The sequence below is a fragment of the Lepus europaeus genome, chromosome 11 (assembly GCF_033115175.1).
Source record: "Lepus europaeus isolate LE1 chromosome 11, mLepTim1.pri, whole genome shotgun sequence".
Lineage (NCBI taxonomy): Eukaryota > Metazoa > Chordata > Mammalia > Lagomorpha > Leporidae > Lepus > Lepus europaeus.
Genome location: NC_084837.1, coordinates 16,276,076 through 16,291,240, shown reverse-complemented (window position 1 = coordinate 16,291,240; position 15,165 = coordinate 16,276,076). Strand labels below are relative to the sequence as shown.

The 15,165-nt window shown below is 39.7% G+C and overlaps 2 protein-coding genes across 2 annotated transcripts in view; both read right to left on the bottom strand.

Annotated features, from left to right (window-relative positions):
* GABRG3 (gamma-aminobutyric acid type A receptor subunit gamma3) overlaps positions 1-15,165 on the bottom strand; it is a 651,067-nt gene that overhangs the window by 65,135 nt on the left and 570,767 nt on the right. The window lies entirely within an intron of this gene.
* Positions 1,977-3,875, bottom strand: LOC133769369 (polyadenylate-binding protein 1-like). The gene has a single exon (XM_062204566.1). The coding sequence runs from the start codon at positions 3,873-3,875 to the stop codon at positions 1,977-1,979; it is 1,899 nt and encodes a 632-aa protein (XP_062060550.1).

Here is a 15,165-nt window from a genome sequence, read left to right as displayed (position 1 = left end):
CCTTTTCTAGTTAGCATAGTTGATGTTTGTAGCAAAATGAGAGGAAGGTGCTGAGATTTTCCTTAAACTCCTTGCATCCACACATTCACATTCCTCTAGTATTAACACCCCATACTAGAGTGGTGATGAACTTACACTGGCACGTTGTCATCCAGAGCCCCTAGTTTGCATTTTGGTTCACTCTTGGTGCTGTACATTCTAGGTGTTTGGACAAATGTATCCACCATTGTATTATCACCCACAGTTGTTTTGCTGTCCTAAATCTCACTATGTCCATCCTCGTCTCTGCTAAACCTGGGAAATCATGCATATTTTACTGCATCTATATTTTTACCTTTTCTAGAATGCCATATAGTTGGTATTATTTGGAATGTAGCTATTTCATTGTGGCTTATTAGTAATAAGCATTTATGTTTGTGTCATATTTTTCACTGACTAATATATCATTTATTTTAGTGCTGAATAAATTAAGTTCTCTGGATGTACTACAGTTTTATTTGTCCCAACTTACTGGGGGTATCTTGGTTATTCCCAGGTTTTACAAATTATGAATAAGGCTGCTAAACACATGCATATACAAAATTTTTGAAGTGTTTTCTTGATTTTCTGTACAATTTTTGAAGGAGAGTTTTTCTAGTAATAGAATTATTTCTCAATGGGAATTTTTTCCCAGCACTTTAGAGATTTCATCTGATGGTCTTATGAAATCAATGGTTTCTGAAGAGAAATCTTATTATATTGTGAGTCATGTGTGATACACTGTTTTCCTCTTATTTTTTAAAAATTTTCTCACTGTATTTAACATTGCTAGTTGGACTATGATATAAATAGGTGTTGATCTCTTTGTTGATATTCTCAGATGTCCAGGTTGTTTTTGTCTTTTTAGGGGCTATATTTCTTCAAATAATTTTAGCCCTCTTTCCCTTCTCTTTTCTTGAGACTCCCATTATGTTTGTTGATAACTGTGATGATGAAACTCCCATATCAGTTTCTATACATTTTCCCCCATCAACTTTTAATTTTTTCTTTTCACTAGATGATCTCTATTGTGCTATTTCAAGTTTGCTGATCTTTTCTTCTGCCTATTCAAATCTATTGTGTACCCAGATGCAGAATTTTTTACTTCAGTCATTTTACTTTCTATTCTAATCTAGACCTCCCAGTTGGTTCTTAAAAATAATTTTTACTTTTTAACTGATAGTCTCTAGTTGTCAAACATTCCTTTAATTCTTTAGTCAAGGCTTCTTTTAGCTCTTTGAACATATTTAAAACAAATCATTTAAAGTCTGTATCTAGTATGTGTATGTCCAACATATGACATTCTTTAATGATAATTTTTACTGAGGGTTTCCCCCATATGTATGTGACATATTTCTTTAAGTTTTGTGATTTTTGTTGAGAACTAGACATTTAGATGATATGTTGTAACAACTCACATATTAGATCCTTTCCTCCACTACTGGGTTGTTGTTGTTCCTGAGTGTTCTGTTTATGTTGTTTTTCATTTTGTTCCTCTTGTGCTGATCTTCCTGAACAAACTTTGTAGATTTTCTATTCCTTGCAGAATATGTTAACCATTCTTTTTAATTGCTGTTGTTACTTGTATGTTCCTTTTTTTTTCTGGTTAGGGATTTTTATTAAAGAATTTTATAATCCAAATTACATTTCCTTATCAATTCGGATCCTTAAAACAGAACTAATATTCTGAGATATTCCACAGTAATGAATAAAAACATTAAAGAAAGGAATGCTTTAAATTTGTGTACTTCGCTGAAATTAGTTTTTATATTTTATACTACTTTTTGTGGATTATTTTGTTGTTTTTAAATCAATAAGTACTTCAGGACTAGTTTCAATGTTTTGTTTTCAAAATTTATTTTATATTTTGCATTTTTTCCAGAAAACTTAAGTCTTTTGATGTTTAGATATTTTTCTTCAATGAAGCATGGGTTTCTTTTCATGGTTCCTGATCAGTTCTAAACAATTTGAACACCAGTGGCACTGTTCACTGCTTTCTGGGCAGCCTCTTTAGCCTGGTGGACATGCAGTACAGCCACAGCTTCATCCACTTTAGAATGGAGAGACTCTGGAGACTCAAGCATATGAAGAAGTTCTGAATTATCGATCTCCAACAACATGCCGGTGATTTTGCCAGCAAGAGTAGGGTGCATGGCTTGGATAAGAGGAAACAGCTGTTCACCCAACATTTGCTTTTGCTCTTGAGGGAGAGCAGATGCCAACATGGAAGCAGTTAAATGTTCCTGAACTTGTACATGAACAGCAGGCTGTTGTATGGTAACCTGTGGCTGTGCATTAAGAAGATGTTGTTGAAGATTGCGAACTCCTGGAGCATACTTGTACTGTGGAACTGGGCGGACAGGAGTGGCTGCAGCAGCAGCCACTGCAGGACGTGGACCCATTGTCTGTGTTGATGTGTTAGCGGCACGCTGTGTGGACACGACTCGTGGAACCTGTGCAGACACTGCTCTCATAAATGGTGGTCTAGAAGCAGCTGGGAAGACAGCAGTAGGCATATTTTGGAAAGACCTGGCACCCTGAGCACTCCAGCGAGGGCTGGGTCTTAGTTGAGCAATTTGGCTAGAAGGATAGTATGCAGTACGGTCCTGAGTCTGTGGGATAGCTGCCATGAAGTAACCTGAAGTAGGTGCTGGCTGGTAAGGGCTGATCACCGGGTTGGGCACAGCCCGCACACTTGCCACTCTGTGCATATACTGGTTAGTGAGGTGAGCCTGGCGCTCCTCTTTGCGCTGAGCTAAAGCTACATACAACGGCTTGGTGGCCACAATTCTACCGTTCATTTCTGTAACTGCTTTAGTGGCTTCTTCTGGGGAGGAGAAACACACAAAACCAAACCCTTTGCTGCGGCGACCCTCCGTCATAACCTTCGCGCTAGTGATTGTACCAAACGGGGAGAACTCTTTCCGGAGACGTGCATCGTCGATACCGTCGTCAAGATTTTTCACATAAAGGTTAACTCCCTGGTATCTGGTGAGCCTATCTTGCCTCATCTGCTCAAATTTGCGCTTAAGTTCCGTCTGGCGTTCCACCTTTTTCTGAGCTCGTCCAACGTAAATTTGTTTTCCATTGAGCTCCTTTCCATTCATCACATCCATCGCCTTCTGCGCGTCTTCATGCCTTTCAAAGCTGACAAACCCAAATCCTTTGGATCTTCCACTTTCATCGGTCATCACTTTGACACTTAAGGCAGGTCCAAACTGGCCAAAGAGATGCTTAAGGCGCGCATCATCCATATCTTCCCCAAAATTCTTGATGTAAAGATTGGTGAACTCTTTTGCCCTGGCTCGGAGCTCTGCTTCTCGCTCTTTACGAGACTTAAATCGTCCAACGAACACTTTGCGATCATTTAGGAGCATCCCGTTCACTTTTTCAATAGCTCTTTCAGCAGCTTCCTGCGTCTCAAAATGCACAAACCCATAGCCTTTAGACCCGTGTTCGTCACAAACCACCTTACACGAAAGGATGTTGCCAAAAGCAGAAAACGTATCGTGCAGGGCTTTGTTGTCAATGGACCTGTCCAAATTCTTAATGAATATGTTGCCCACTCCACTTCGGAGAAGGGACGGATCGCGCTGAGACCACATAATGCGCACCGGTCTGCCCTTGATCACGTCGAAGTTCATGGTGTCCAACGCTCGCTCCGCGTCCGCCGGCTGCTGGAAGTTCACGTAGGCATAGCCCAAGGAGCGCCGGGTGACCCGGTCCCTGCACACCCGGATCGAGAGGATGGGCCCGGCCGGGCTGAACTTCTCGTAGAGCATCGCCTCGGTCACGTCGGGGTGCAGGTCCCCCACGTACAGCGAGGCCACGGGGTAGCCGGGGGCGCTGGGGTTCATCTCGGCACGGCCGCCCGCAGGGCCACAGCCTGTGGCCTTCCCGTGAGAGGAGAAAAGCGAGCGCTGCAGACCAGGCCCGGAGCCGCAGGGCAGGTGAGCGGGGGCAAGCGCCGAGGGACAAAATTCACCCGGACTCGAAACCCACTCAACGGCCACAGAACCAGGCGCATGCGCAGGCGCTGGCTGCGTGCTGCGGGGTCGGCCTCGGCCTCTTGGTTCCTTCCTGGAGCTGCTGAGGGGGCTGGGTCCGTCTCCGTTGCTCCCTGTGTTATTGTATTAAAGAGGAAGGAACAAAAATACCACTGGCGAGGGGAGACGCGGGTTTGGGGAAGTTTAAAAAATATTTTTGAAGTTTAAATTTTTTTTTTTTTTTTTACATAAGAAATGTATGTTCCAAGCCCCAAGAACACACCGGCCCTCAATTGTGGGGGATTAAGGGCGCCTGTAAATTCTTAGGTTTGCTTTAATACTTGGGGTCCTTTGGTTTATGCTTGGTTCATTTTAAATTTAGTGAGGAGACAATGATCAGGCACTATATTTCCTTAAATCACCATCGTTATCACTGTAACTACATTCATACTGCTATCCATAAAGCTGCCATTTTGTTCCTGGGAACAAGCCAAGGCCCTTCTATACAATAATTCCTACAATAATGCTAATATCCTAGGCATTGCCGTCCTCACTTTTCAGAGAACGATAAGGCACAGAGCCATGGGTCCTGTATGTAAGGAAGGCTGATAGCAAGAATTTAGGTCGTCAGGGTCTAGTGTCTCTCCCCTCACCCACTGCACAGACCTGGCCTCTGTTTGTTCTGAATTTCATGCTTCCAGAAGTCACGTTCCCCAGCTTATGAAGATTTCTCACAAAAATACACAATGTCGTGGAGCACATTCATCACTCTTCTCATGAATCAGCTTTTTCTCCGGAGCAGAGGGGTTATTGCTTCCCAAACTGCATAATACGGATATGCAGGTCAAGACGGGTCTTTTCACAGGACATTAATAGGAATTGTCAGTGCTTTACAAATTCAGCTATCAGGCACAGTTTTCTGACAGTCTTGATATAAACATCTTGGTCCTTTGTGAGGCTATTTAAAAAAACATTGCTCTTGCTCTTGAAAGGCACAACCAGTGATGAGCACCCAAGTCAAGGAAGCAAATGCTTTGGAGCGAGATGGATGTGATGGGAAGCTAAAAAGCCAGAACAACCGACTCCTTACTTCCAAAGTCCTTGGAGAGGCACAGCAACTTTTTGTAGGTAAATTTTAATCATTAGAAAAGGTCTCCCATTCCCACTTGTTTCCTGTCCCTTTTGCTGTATATTTGACATATCAAATTTTAACATTTCTATATTAAACCCATCATTCATTTCTATGTTTATCTTTAATTATGTTTAAGTAATTACTTCCTTAAGCATCCTCCTATATATATTTCTAATTTAATTATAGTTATTTTATGGTTTTATTTTTATTTTTAATTTATTAGTCATTCTGAAGTTATTTGGGGAAGAGTCTTTCTAGTTGACTATCAGATATGTGTGTGTGTGTCTGTGTGTATGATATTTAAAAATACTACTTGATGTCAATTTTCTAAAGATAAAAATGCCCATGGTAAGAAAAACGAAGCTTTTGCATCAGCAAAGGTAATTCCTAGCCTCTTCCTTCAATCTAACCAGCTCCATAGTATGGTGGCACTGCTGAAGTCAGCACCCAGTGGCTTGCCCATGGCAAGATGCACCTCTCTTCAGGCTCATCCCCTGGTTCCCAAGGAAAAGAAGGCCCTCTCCAGATTCTGTGGAGCCTTTGAAACAAAGCACTTCTATTTTTTAAGCTAGAAAACAATATTTAAAAATCCAGTGGCATGCAAGACAAAGAATTTAACCATTACATTCATTTTTGTTAACTTAATTGTTGCTTTGTGTTTTAATTAAAATGAAGGTATATTGTTTTTAATTGTTCTTAATCAGTTCTCTCATATACATCATGAGATAGCGCTTAAATTATTTATCTGTAATATATACAACAGTATTCCAGAGAAATCACCATTCTAGCAATAATAATAGATTGTTGGAAGCTTGATAAATTGTATTTATTTCTTAATTGACTTGTTTTAGTTGCCCATGATAAAAACATGAGAATAATATTTATTAGATAGTTCTGAAATACAAAAAAACTGTAGAAGCAAAAGAAGAAAAATAAAAACTTGGCAAATAGTTTATTATGTTAAACAGTTTATTTATTGGATCTGTTGCTGTGGCATAGTGGGTAAAGCTGCCTCCTGCAGTGCCGTCATCCCATATGGGCGAGTCCTGGCTGCTCCACTTCCAACCCAGCTCTCTGTTATGGCTTGGGAAAGCAGTAGAAGATGGCCCAAGTCCTTTGGTCCCTGCACCCGCATGGGAGACCCAGAAGGGGCTCTTGGCTTCTGTCTTTGGATCAGCGCAGCTCTGGCCATTGCGGCCAACTGGGGAGTGAACCAGCAGATGGAAGGCTTCCCTCTCTGGCTCTCTGCCTCTCCTTCTCTCTCTATGTAACTCTGATTTTCAAATAAAATAAATAATAATTCTTTCAAAAATAGTTTATTAAGTACAATATAAATGATTTGTGGACTTGACTTTATAATTTCAGTGACTGGTAAAATCTGTCATGAAGGTAAATTACCTTTATCCAGCATAATTAGACTTAACAAACACTATTTCACAGTTACATAGTATTTTCTCTGGTAAAAGATTTCATTCTAGAAATTCTAATTCTCAAAGACAAGAGTAGTCCCTTCTTTTTTCCATAGTCTCAGATTTTTTTTTTCCAAAATACCTTAAGCTGTATGGAAGTAAAATAGGAGGTCGCCCCAACAGGGATCATATGAGAAAGCACCAGGCTCACCTGAGTATACAGGGAATTCTAGCAAATCTTTAATAATCAAATATACTGTTGCTTGTATTTCAACTAGTCAAGAGGGAATAGAAAATGGAAGAAAACTACTTAGTTATATTTTTATGTAGTGATTATGATACATGACCTGATTATGAATGCAAAAATAAAAGCAATCTCATTTGCAAATATTGGTGTAGAGTCTCACATAAAATGTAAATTAGCAGAATCCATTTGCCTATCTTTTTCAATTTAATATTTTCTCAGTATTTTAAAAAGTTTTATTTATATAAAGGGAATAAATTTCATGTATTTCACATATACAGTTTTAAGAACATAATGATACATTCTAGGAACCCTCCCTATCTTTTTTTTTAAAGCTGACTTGAGGAAGCAGTGTCCCTTTTTTAAAACTTATTTTTTTTTAAATTTTATTTATTTGAAGACAGAGTTACAGAGAGAGATAGAGACAGAGAGAGAGGTCTTCCATCTGCTGGTTCACTCCCCAAATGGCCACAATGGCCAGAGCTGGGATGATCTGAAGCCAGGAGCCAGGAGCTTCTTCTCGGTCTCCTACACAGTTGCAGGGGCCCAGGGACTTGGGCCAACTTCTATTGCTATCCCAGGCCAGGCCATAGCAGAGAACTGGATGGGAAAAGGAGCAGCTGGGACTCAAAACAGCACTCATATGGGATGCTGGTGCTTCAGGCCAGGGCTTTAATCCACTGGGCCACAGCAAACACCCCACAATCCTCCCTATCTTGCAGCCACTCTCCCTCCTACTTTCTGTTATTTTTCTTTTAGTTTTTGCTTTGACATACTTCAGTTTGCTTTATAATCACAAGCTTAACCCTCCAATAAGTATGAAATTCAACAAATAGAACAACCACTGTTTCTCAGGAGTATAGACAAGGTCTATACACAATAATCATGTCAAAATCTCAATTTCACTCATTTACATTCATTTTTTCTTCACTCTGTATATTAGTTTCCAAAACATATGATATTTGTCTTGTGGGACTGATTTACTTCATTAAGGATAGTGATCTCCAATTGGGTCAATTTTGTTGCAAAAGACAGGATTTCATTTTATTTTCTTATAGCTGAGTAGTTTTCCATCATGTATATAAGCCACAATTTCTTTATCCACTCATTCTGTTGATGAATACCTGGGTTGATTCCATACCTTAGCTCTTATGAGTTGATCTGTTATAAACATAGGAGTGCAGATAACTCTTTCAATATGCTAGTTCATTTCTTTCATGTAAATCTCAAAGACTTGGATGGCTGGGTCATATGGTAGATCTATTTTCAGATTTCTGAGGAATCTCTGTACTGTCCTCCATAATGGTTGTCCTAGTTTACATCCCTACAAACAGTGGATTAGGTACCTTTTCCTCACATCCTCATCAGCATTTGTTATTTTTTGTTTTTTGGATGATAGCCATTCTAACTGGGATGAGGTGAAACCTCATTGTGGTTTTATTTGCATTTCCCTGATGGCTAGTGATCCTGAGCATTTTTCATGTGTTTGTTGGCCATTTGTATTTCATCCTTTGAAAAATGCCTATTTATATCATTAGCCCACTTCTTAACTGGACTGTTTGTTGTTGTGCTTCCTGTATGTTCTAGATATTAATTCTTTATTAGCTAAATAGTTTGCAAATGTTTTCTCCTATTCTATCAGTTGCCTCTGTTGAGTGTTTATTTTGCTGTGTAGAAGCTTCTTAACTTGGGGTTATCTGTTATCCCATTTGTCTATTTTTGCCTTAATTGCCTATGATTCTGGGGTCTTACCCAAGAAGTCCTTGCCTATACCCATGCTTGCAGTGTTTTCTCTATGTTTTCCTCCAGTACTTTGATGATTTCAGGTCTTAGGTTTAGATTCCTGATCCACTGTGAGTTGATTTTTCTATAGGGTATAAGGTAGAGGTCTTGTTTCATGCTTTTGTAGGCATAGATCCAATTTTCCCACCACCATTTTTGAGGAGACTCTCCTTTCTCTAGGGGGTGATTTTAGCTCATTTGTCAAAGATTAATTGGTTGAAGCTTCACGGATTAATTTTGGAGGTTTCTAATCTGTTCAATTGGTCCACATGTCTCTTCTTGTGCCAGTATCAGGCTGCTTTGATTATAACTGCCCTGTAATATGTCTTGAAATTTGTCATTGGATGCCTCTAGCTTTGTTTTTTTTTTCTTTAGCTATTGTGTGTCTCTTATGATTCCACATGAATTTTTTGAGGTAACATTTTTAATTTACATTATATTCTACATTATGACCTAATAGAAATTATGCAGGAAACAAAGAGAAGAAATTGATAAATATTACACCACCTCTGTTCATCTTCTTAGAAGGCAAATGACATTTTATAAGATGCAGTATACATTTGTTAACAACACTCCATAAGCTCATATTTAAAAGATATTTCTAGACAAGTTGATTATAAATTTTATTCATAAGAAATCTCAAGCCAGCTTGTCTAGGAGAAGATCAACTAGGGACTAGTTTTTCTCAGGTTTTTAAACCAGAAAGACTCTTCACTGAATTATGCATAACTATGGATGTTAAAAAAAATTCTAACAATGAGTCAAAATCCAGAAGAAATTAAACATACATTTGTAAAGTTTTCAACATAAAAATGATTTAAAAGACAGTAGAACGATACAATATTCTATGAGTAAATTAAAAATAAAATAAATTGGGAGAAAATGTAGATAATATATCATTAGAAAAGGACTGATTATATCAATAAAGTCTTATAAACATGAAAACATGAGAAAATACGAGACCAAAAATCCACTGGTAAAGGGAAATAGATAAAAACTATGAATGAACAGTTCATAGAGAAATAAAAATGGATTCTAAACTGGTTATTAAAAAAACTCAAGTCCTCTTTTTTCAAAGATTTATTGATTTATTTGAAAGGCAGAGTTACGAAGAGAGGAGGAGGAAGAGTTGAAGGAGGAGAAATAAAGAGAGAGACAATCTACAGCCATACCACCCTGAACACACCTGATTTTGTCTGATCTTGTAAGCTAAGCAGGGTTGGACTCGGTTAGTACTTGGATGAGAGAGAGAGATTAGAGAGAGAGAGATGGACAAACATCAATTTTGTCTATCCACTGGTTCATTCCCCAAATGGTCACAAAGGTCAGGGCTGGGCCAGGTCAAAGCCAGGAGCCAGTAGCCAAGAGGTTCATCCAGGTCTCCTATGTAGGTGCAGGTGCCCAAGGACGTGGGTCATCTCCTGCTGTTTTCCCAGGTGCATTAGCAGGGAGCTGGATCAGAAGTGGAATTGCTGGGACTCAAACCGGCACCCATATGGGTTGCCAGCATTGAAGGTGGCAGCTTTACCCATTACACCACAATGTTGGCCCCTCAAGTTCTCTTCTGATAAGAGAAAGGACTGGAAGGTGCTGGACACCAACAAGTTGCATCAAAACATGATAAATAAAGAGAAGGAATTAAACATTTTCTCTGTCTTTCCCGCCTATATGAGCTGCATTTCAGGCTAAATAAATATAGATGTGGTAAAGTTTTTTTGCTTGTTTTCATTTTAATGGAATAAACACTAACAAAGAGAAATAATAAAATGAAAATATAGTCACATCACAGCCTCTGATGGATCTGAGACACCGGCAGCAGACTGTTGATAACCCAGGAATAATCTTTCTTACCATCACTAATGCAGCACAGAGATTACATTCCTATCCTCGTGAGCAGTCAGAATCAGCATGGCTGCCTAGGAAGTGTTCTTGTCAAAAGAATTGAACCTGAAGCTAACCAAGGCTCGAGAGTTAACTGCCACTTTACAGTAAATAGGTCTGACAATGAAACACCATGAGGATACGATCAGCCAAATGAATATATGTGAAACTTGACAGGAAAAAGGTCCAGATTCTGCACAAACAGAAGGAATTATTAGTGATTAAAGGAGAAATGTCAAACACATGCAATATGTAGACTGTGACTGACACAGATTCAAATAAGTTAACTGTTAAAAAGAGAACTGGAGGAATTGCACATAACTTGATTGACTTTTCTATACTAAAGAATCCATATTAACTTTCTTTGTGTAGGAAGAGATTAGATTAACAAAGGCATATATCTGTTAGAGGTATCTAATGAAGTATTCTCAGGGGAATCCATGTGATGTCTAATATTTACTTTATTCTTTAACAAATGTTAGCAGAAATACATGAAACCAAAATAGCAAAAATGTATGCTGAGTAATTGGCATTTGGGATTTCATGGCACTCTCCTACCTGTTAAAAAGTAAAACTAATGCCTACGTTTAAGCCAACAGAATAGCTACTTGAAATCCAAAAGGTTTACCAAAATACAATTACATGTTCCTGCCCCAAACAGCAGCACCCTCACTTCTAGACTCTGGATCCAGATGCTGCCATTTACTTGCACACTACAAGACTCTGACCTTGTTCAGTAATGAAGACCCTCTCTTGATCTCAGGTTTCTTTTTTCTGTGAATTGTGGAGAATGTGGAAGGGACTCCTGTATCAAAGACTACGCATAGCTATATGTTATGGGCAGAAGGTTTGTGCCCTCCCCCTCCACCTACATATGTTGAAGTCCTAATCCCCAGGGCTTGGGATTAGGTGATGGAGCTTTGGGAGGGAATTATGCATTTAGGCTGCAACCTTCAAGATAGAATTAATGCCTCATAAAAGCAGATCTAAAAAAGATGGTCTCTCTGCCATGCTAAAACATAGTAAGAAAGTGGCCAACTACAGACCGCAAAGAAAGCCTTTGGCAGACAGTGGATCAGCAGACACCTAGGAGGTAGGATGTCCTAGTCTCTAGAAGTATGAGGAAAAAAATGTTGATTGTTTAAGCACCTAGTTTATGGAATTTTGTTCTAACAGCTTGAGCTAAGACATATAAAAGACTTTGCAGTGTTCCAGGCCATGGTCATTGCAGAGTTATCGTTCACTTTAGTTTTTAAAGTGCTGTCAAGGATATAAAAGTATATCCCTTACTCAGAATAGTACATTGAAGTGTTCTTCTCCCTATGGGATAGGCTCTCTGGGTAGCTTTCCTTTTATGGGTTCTCAGGCATTGGCTGTTAAGGGGGGAGAGTGGTAAAGGATTCCTGGGCAGCAGTTATGCCACTGTCAACATAATTACTTTGTGACAACACCCTCCCTTACTCTCCCCTGTGTTCCTCCTCTCCCTATACTTACAGTTGAGGATACAATAGGTCAAGAGGCAGTGGCATTAGAGAAGGATTACACTGTGTACTGTTGTTTCTCTAGAGAAACGTGATCTTTGTTTTGAATGATGAGAGTTAGGAGGTAGTTTCCTTCTCTGTTGCATTTGACCTATTTTGAGAAATATTTACAGGGAACTGAGCAGAGCTTTGATTAATAGATGCATCATAAAGCTATTCCAGATTCACTTTTGTTTCTATGCAAGAAAAAAAATAAATTCTGCTTTGGTAATTGTGATCAATTTCTTGTTTGCACTGGTGTCGAAGTATAACAATAATTTTTCCTGATGCTATGGAAAATTATTTTTCCCAATATTTATGTCACACAAATTCATCAGAGCTTAGGAGTGGCTCAGGGAAGTACCAATGGCAAATACACCACTATCAGTATAGGAAGAACCCCAAATTATGACATATTCTGGAGTCTACTGAATATTGTATGATTTACTGGCTATTGTGAAATCTACTGCCAAGTCATAAAATCCCTTACTCTGTCTTTAAAATTATGCAGATTCTTCCTTAAAATTCTTCATTCAGAGATTTTTCAACCCAATGTTGTCAAGCATTCAGTGTTTCTTTATTATTGAGGGAGAACTCTTGAATTGGAGCCTATCGATTGTTGTTTAACCTCAGCACACTGTTTACTTGGTTTCTAGACTATAGACCAGTAACTCCATTTCCTGAGGCCTTATTTTTTTGAAATAGGGTGAGGTTGCCTAAAACAGAATTTCTGAAACACTGGGTCCTTGGAATCAGTTTAGTGGACCATATCCAACACTTTTCAGTGAAATCTAGCAGAATGAATAAGAATCCATCAGAGACATCATACATAGTTTGAGAACCCATAATATTTATAAAAAAGTTAAAGATTCAAATGTATGGTAATTATTATTTTTGTTATTTTCAGTGCACTTTAGTACTGGAATAGAAATTGTGCTTCCCAGAGAGACTCAGTTTGAACATTTAGAAAGCCATCACCCAGGGATGAATTTGCAAATTCAGTGCAATTAGGAACAGTAAGGATGAATGAGAGAAGTCACAGGGTGAACCTGAATGAAGAGGTAAGGGCAACAGTGACTTGGACATATTGCCCTACCCAAATCAGTGGTCCTCCTCTAAGAATCTGTCCCAAATTACCAAATCTTTTTAAATGTTGGTAACTATGTGTTTTAAACAAGCAAAGAACATTCATGGGTAAATATTGCACTGTGGGGCATTTACTGGCACAAAGTTAAGCTTTTCAAATTGCATTTCCCTTGAGGAACAGCAGCCAAATTGGTGGGAAAATTGTAATCAACCAGGGATCTCTTTGTTTATGCTTATTTTTGTGTTATTTTTCAGGGTCTTTGGCTTTAAAACTAGGAAAATACAGGTCTAGATGTGATTATATAATATTTTCTTTAGTAGTTCTCAGAAATATATCTTTGATCCTTGATGCCACCAAAAGAAGAATATGTGCTCAGCTGGTCAGGCAGGTGCTAATGCAGCAACAGGAAGTGGACATCACCTCCTCCAACTCAATGAGCGGACACCCTCTGATTGCTCTGGCTGAGTTGAGTCCAGGATGCCCCATACCTAGGAGTGAGTATGTGTGTGTATGTGTGTGTGTGTGTGTGTGTTGGGGGATGGTGGTTCCTGATTCCTCTTTCATTAGAATTTCTTATAAATTAATTTGAGATTATTAGAATTGGACAATTTTAATAACTCATAAAATTTGAAAAAAATTAACTTAAAAATTCAAGTGAGTGCTGAAATAGAACAGGAGAAAATATTTGTAAATCATGTATCTGAAAAGAAATTTGAATCTGGAATATATAAAGAACTTTTTTTTTTGACAGGCAGAGTGGACAGTGAGAGAGAGAGACAGGAAGAAAGGTCTTCCTTTTCCGTAGGTTCACCCTGCAATGGCTGTTGTGGCTGGTGTGCTGCAGCCGGCACATCGCACTGATCCGAAGCCAGGAGCCAGGTACTTCTCCTGATCTCCCATGTGGGTGCAGGGCCCAAGGACTTGAGCCATCCTCCACTGCACTCCTGAGCCACAGCAGAGAGCTGGACTGGAAGAGAAGCAACAGGGACAGAATCCAGTGCCCCAATTGGGACTAGAACCCAGGGTGCTGGCTCCTCAGGCGGAGAATTAGCCTATTGAGCCGTGGTGCCAGCCTATAAAGAACTTTTATACCTCAACAATAAAAAGACAAATAGATATGGACATTTCGTGCAGCAGTTAAGATGCGTGTGTCCCATAGTAGAATGCTGGTGTTTGAGTCCTGGCTCTTCTCTCAATTCCAAGTTCCTGCTAATGCAGAGCCAGGGAGCAGCAGGAGATGCCTTAAGCAGTTAGATCGCTGCCTCCTATGTGGCATTGAGTTCCTGCTCCTGAGAATTGGGGGAGAGAACCAGTGGATGGGAGGTTTCATATTTTTTATGACTCCATTGTAATTGAGCCTACTCCCTGAGTGGACGGGCAGGAAAGGGAAGTTTGGACAATGTAGTGAACACCTGTTGTTTAAGGAAAAGAAGAGCTCTCAGCTATTTCCCAAGCCTTTTCACTTCATTTCTCTGCACATCGCTTCTAAGGAGCAATGCTTCCCACAGCAACTCCAAAGGGCACTTCAGTTAGGGCATGGACTCAGCTCCAGGTCTCAGGGAGACAGCACAGGTGTGAGTCACAGATACCACTGACCCCTGTGGGAGATCCCAACTCAACTTCTCTTGCTGTATATACCCTAAACATGACCACAGTCACACACTACACTCTCACAAGGAAAGTACCCAGAATGCAGCAAGAAAAGTAATAGGGATGCTGACCCAGTGAGATTTAAATATGTTACTTTTGCAAATTTTTCTCTAAAGATTTTTATTTATTTATTTGAGAAGCAGAGTTACAGAGAAAGAGAGAGAAAGAGACAGAGAGGTCTTCCATATGCTTGTTCACTCCCCAAATGGCCCCAACGTTCAGAGCTGGACAGATTTGAAGCCGGGAGCCAGGAGCTTCCTCCAGGTCTCCTACGCAGATGCAGGGACCCAACCACTTGGATCATCCTCTAATATGGCCTTCCCAGACCATAGCAGAAAGCTGGATCAAAAGAGGAGCACCCAGGACACAAACCAGCGTTCATATGGGATGCCAGTATTCCAGGCAGAGGCTTAGCTTGCTATGCCACAGCATCAGCCCCACATTTGCAAATCTTAA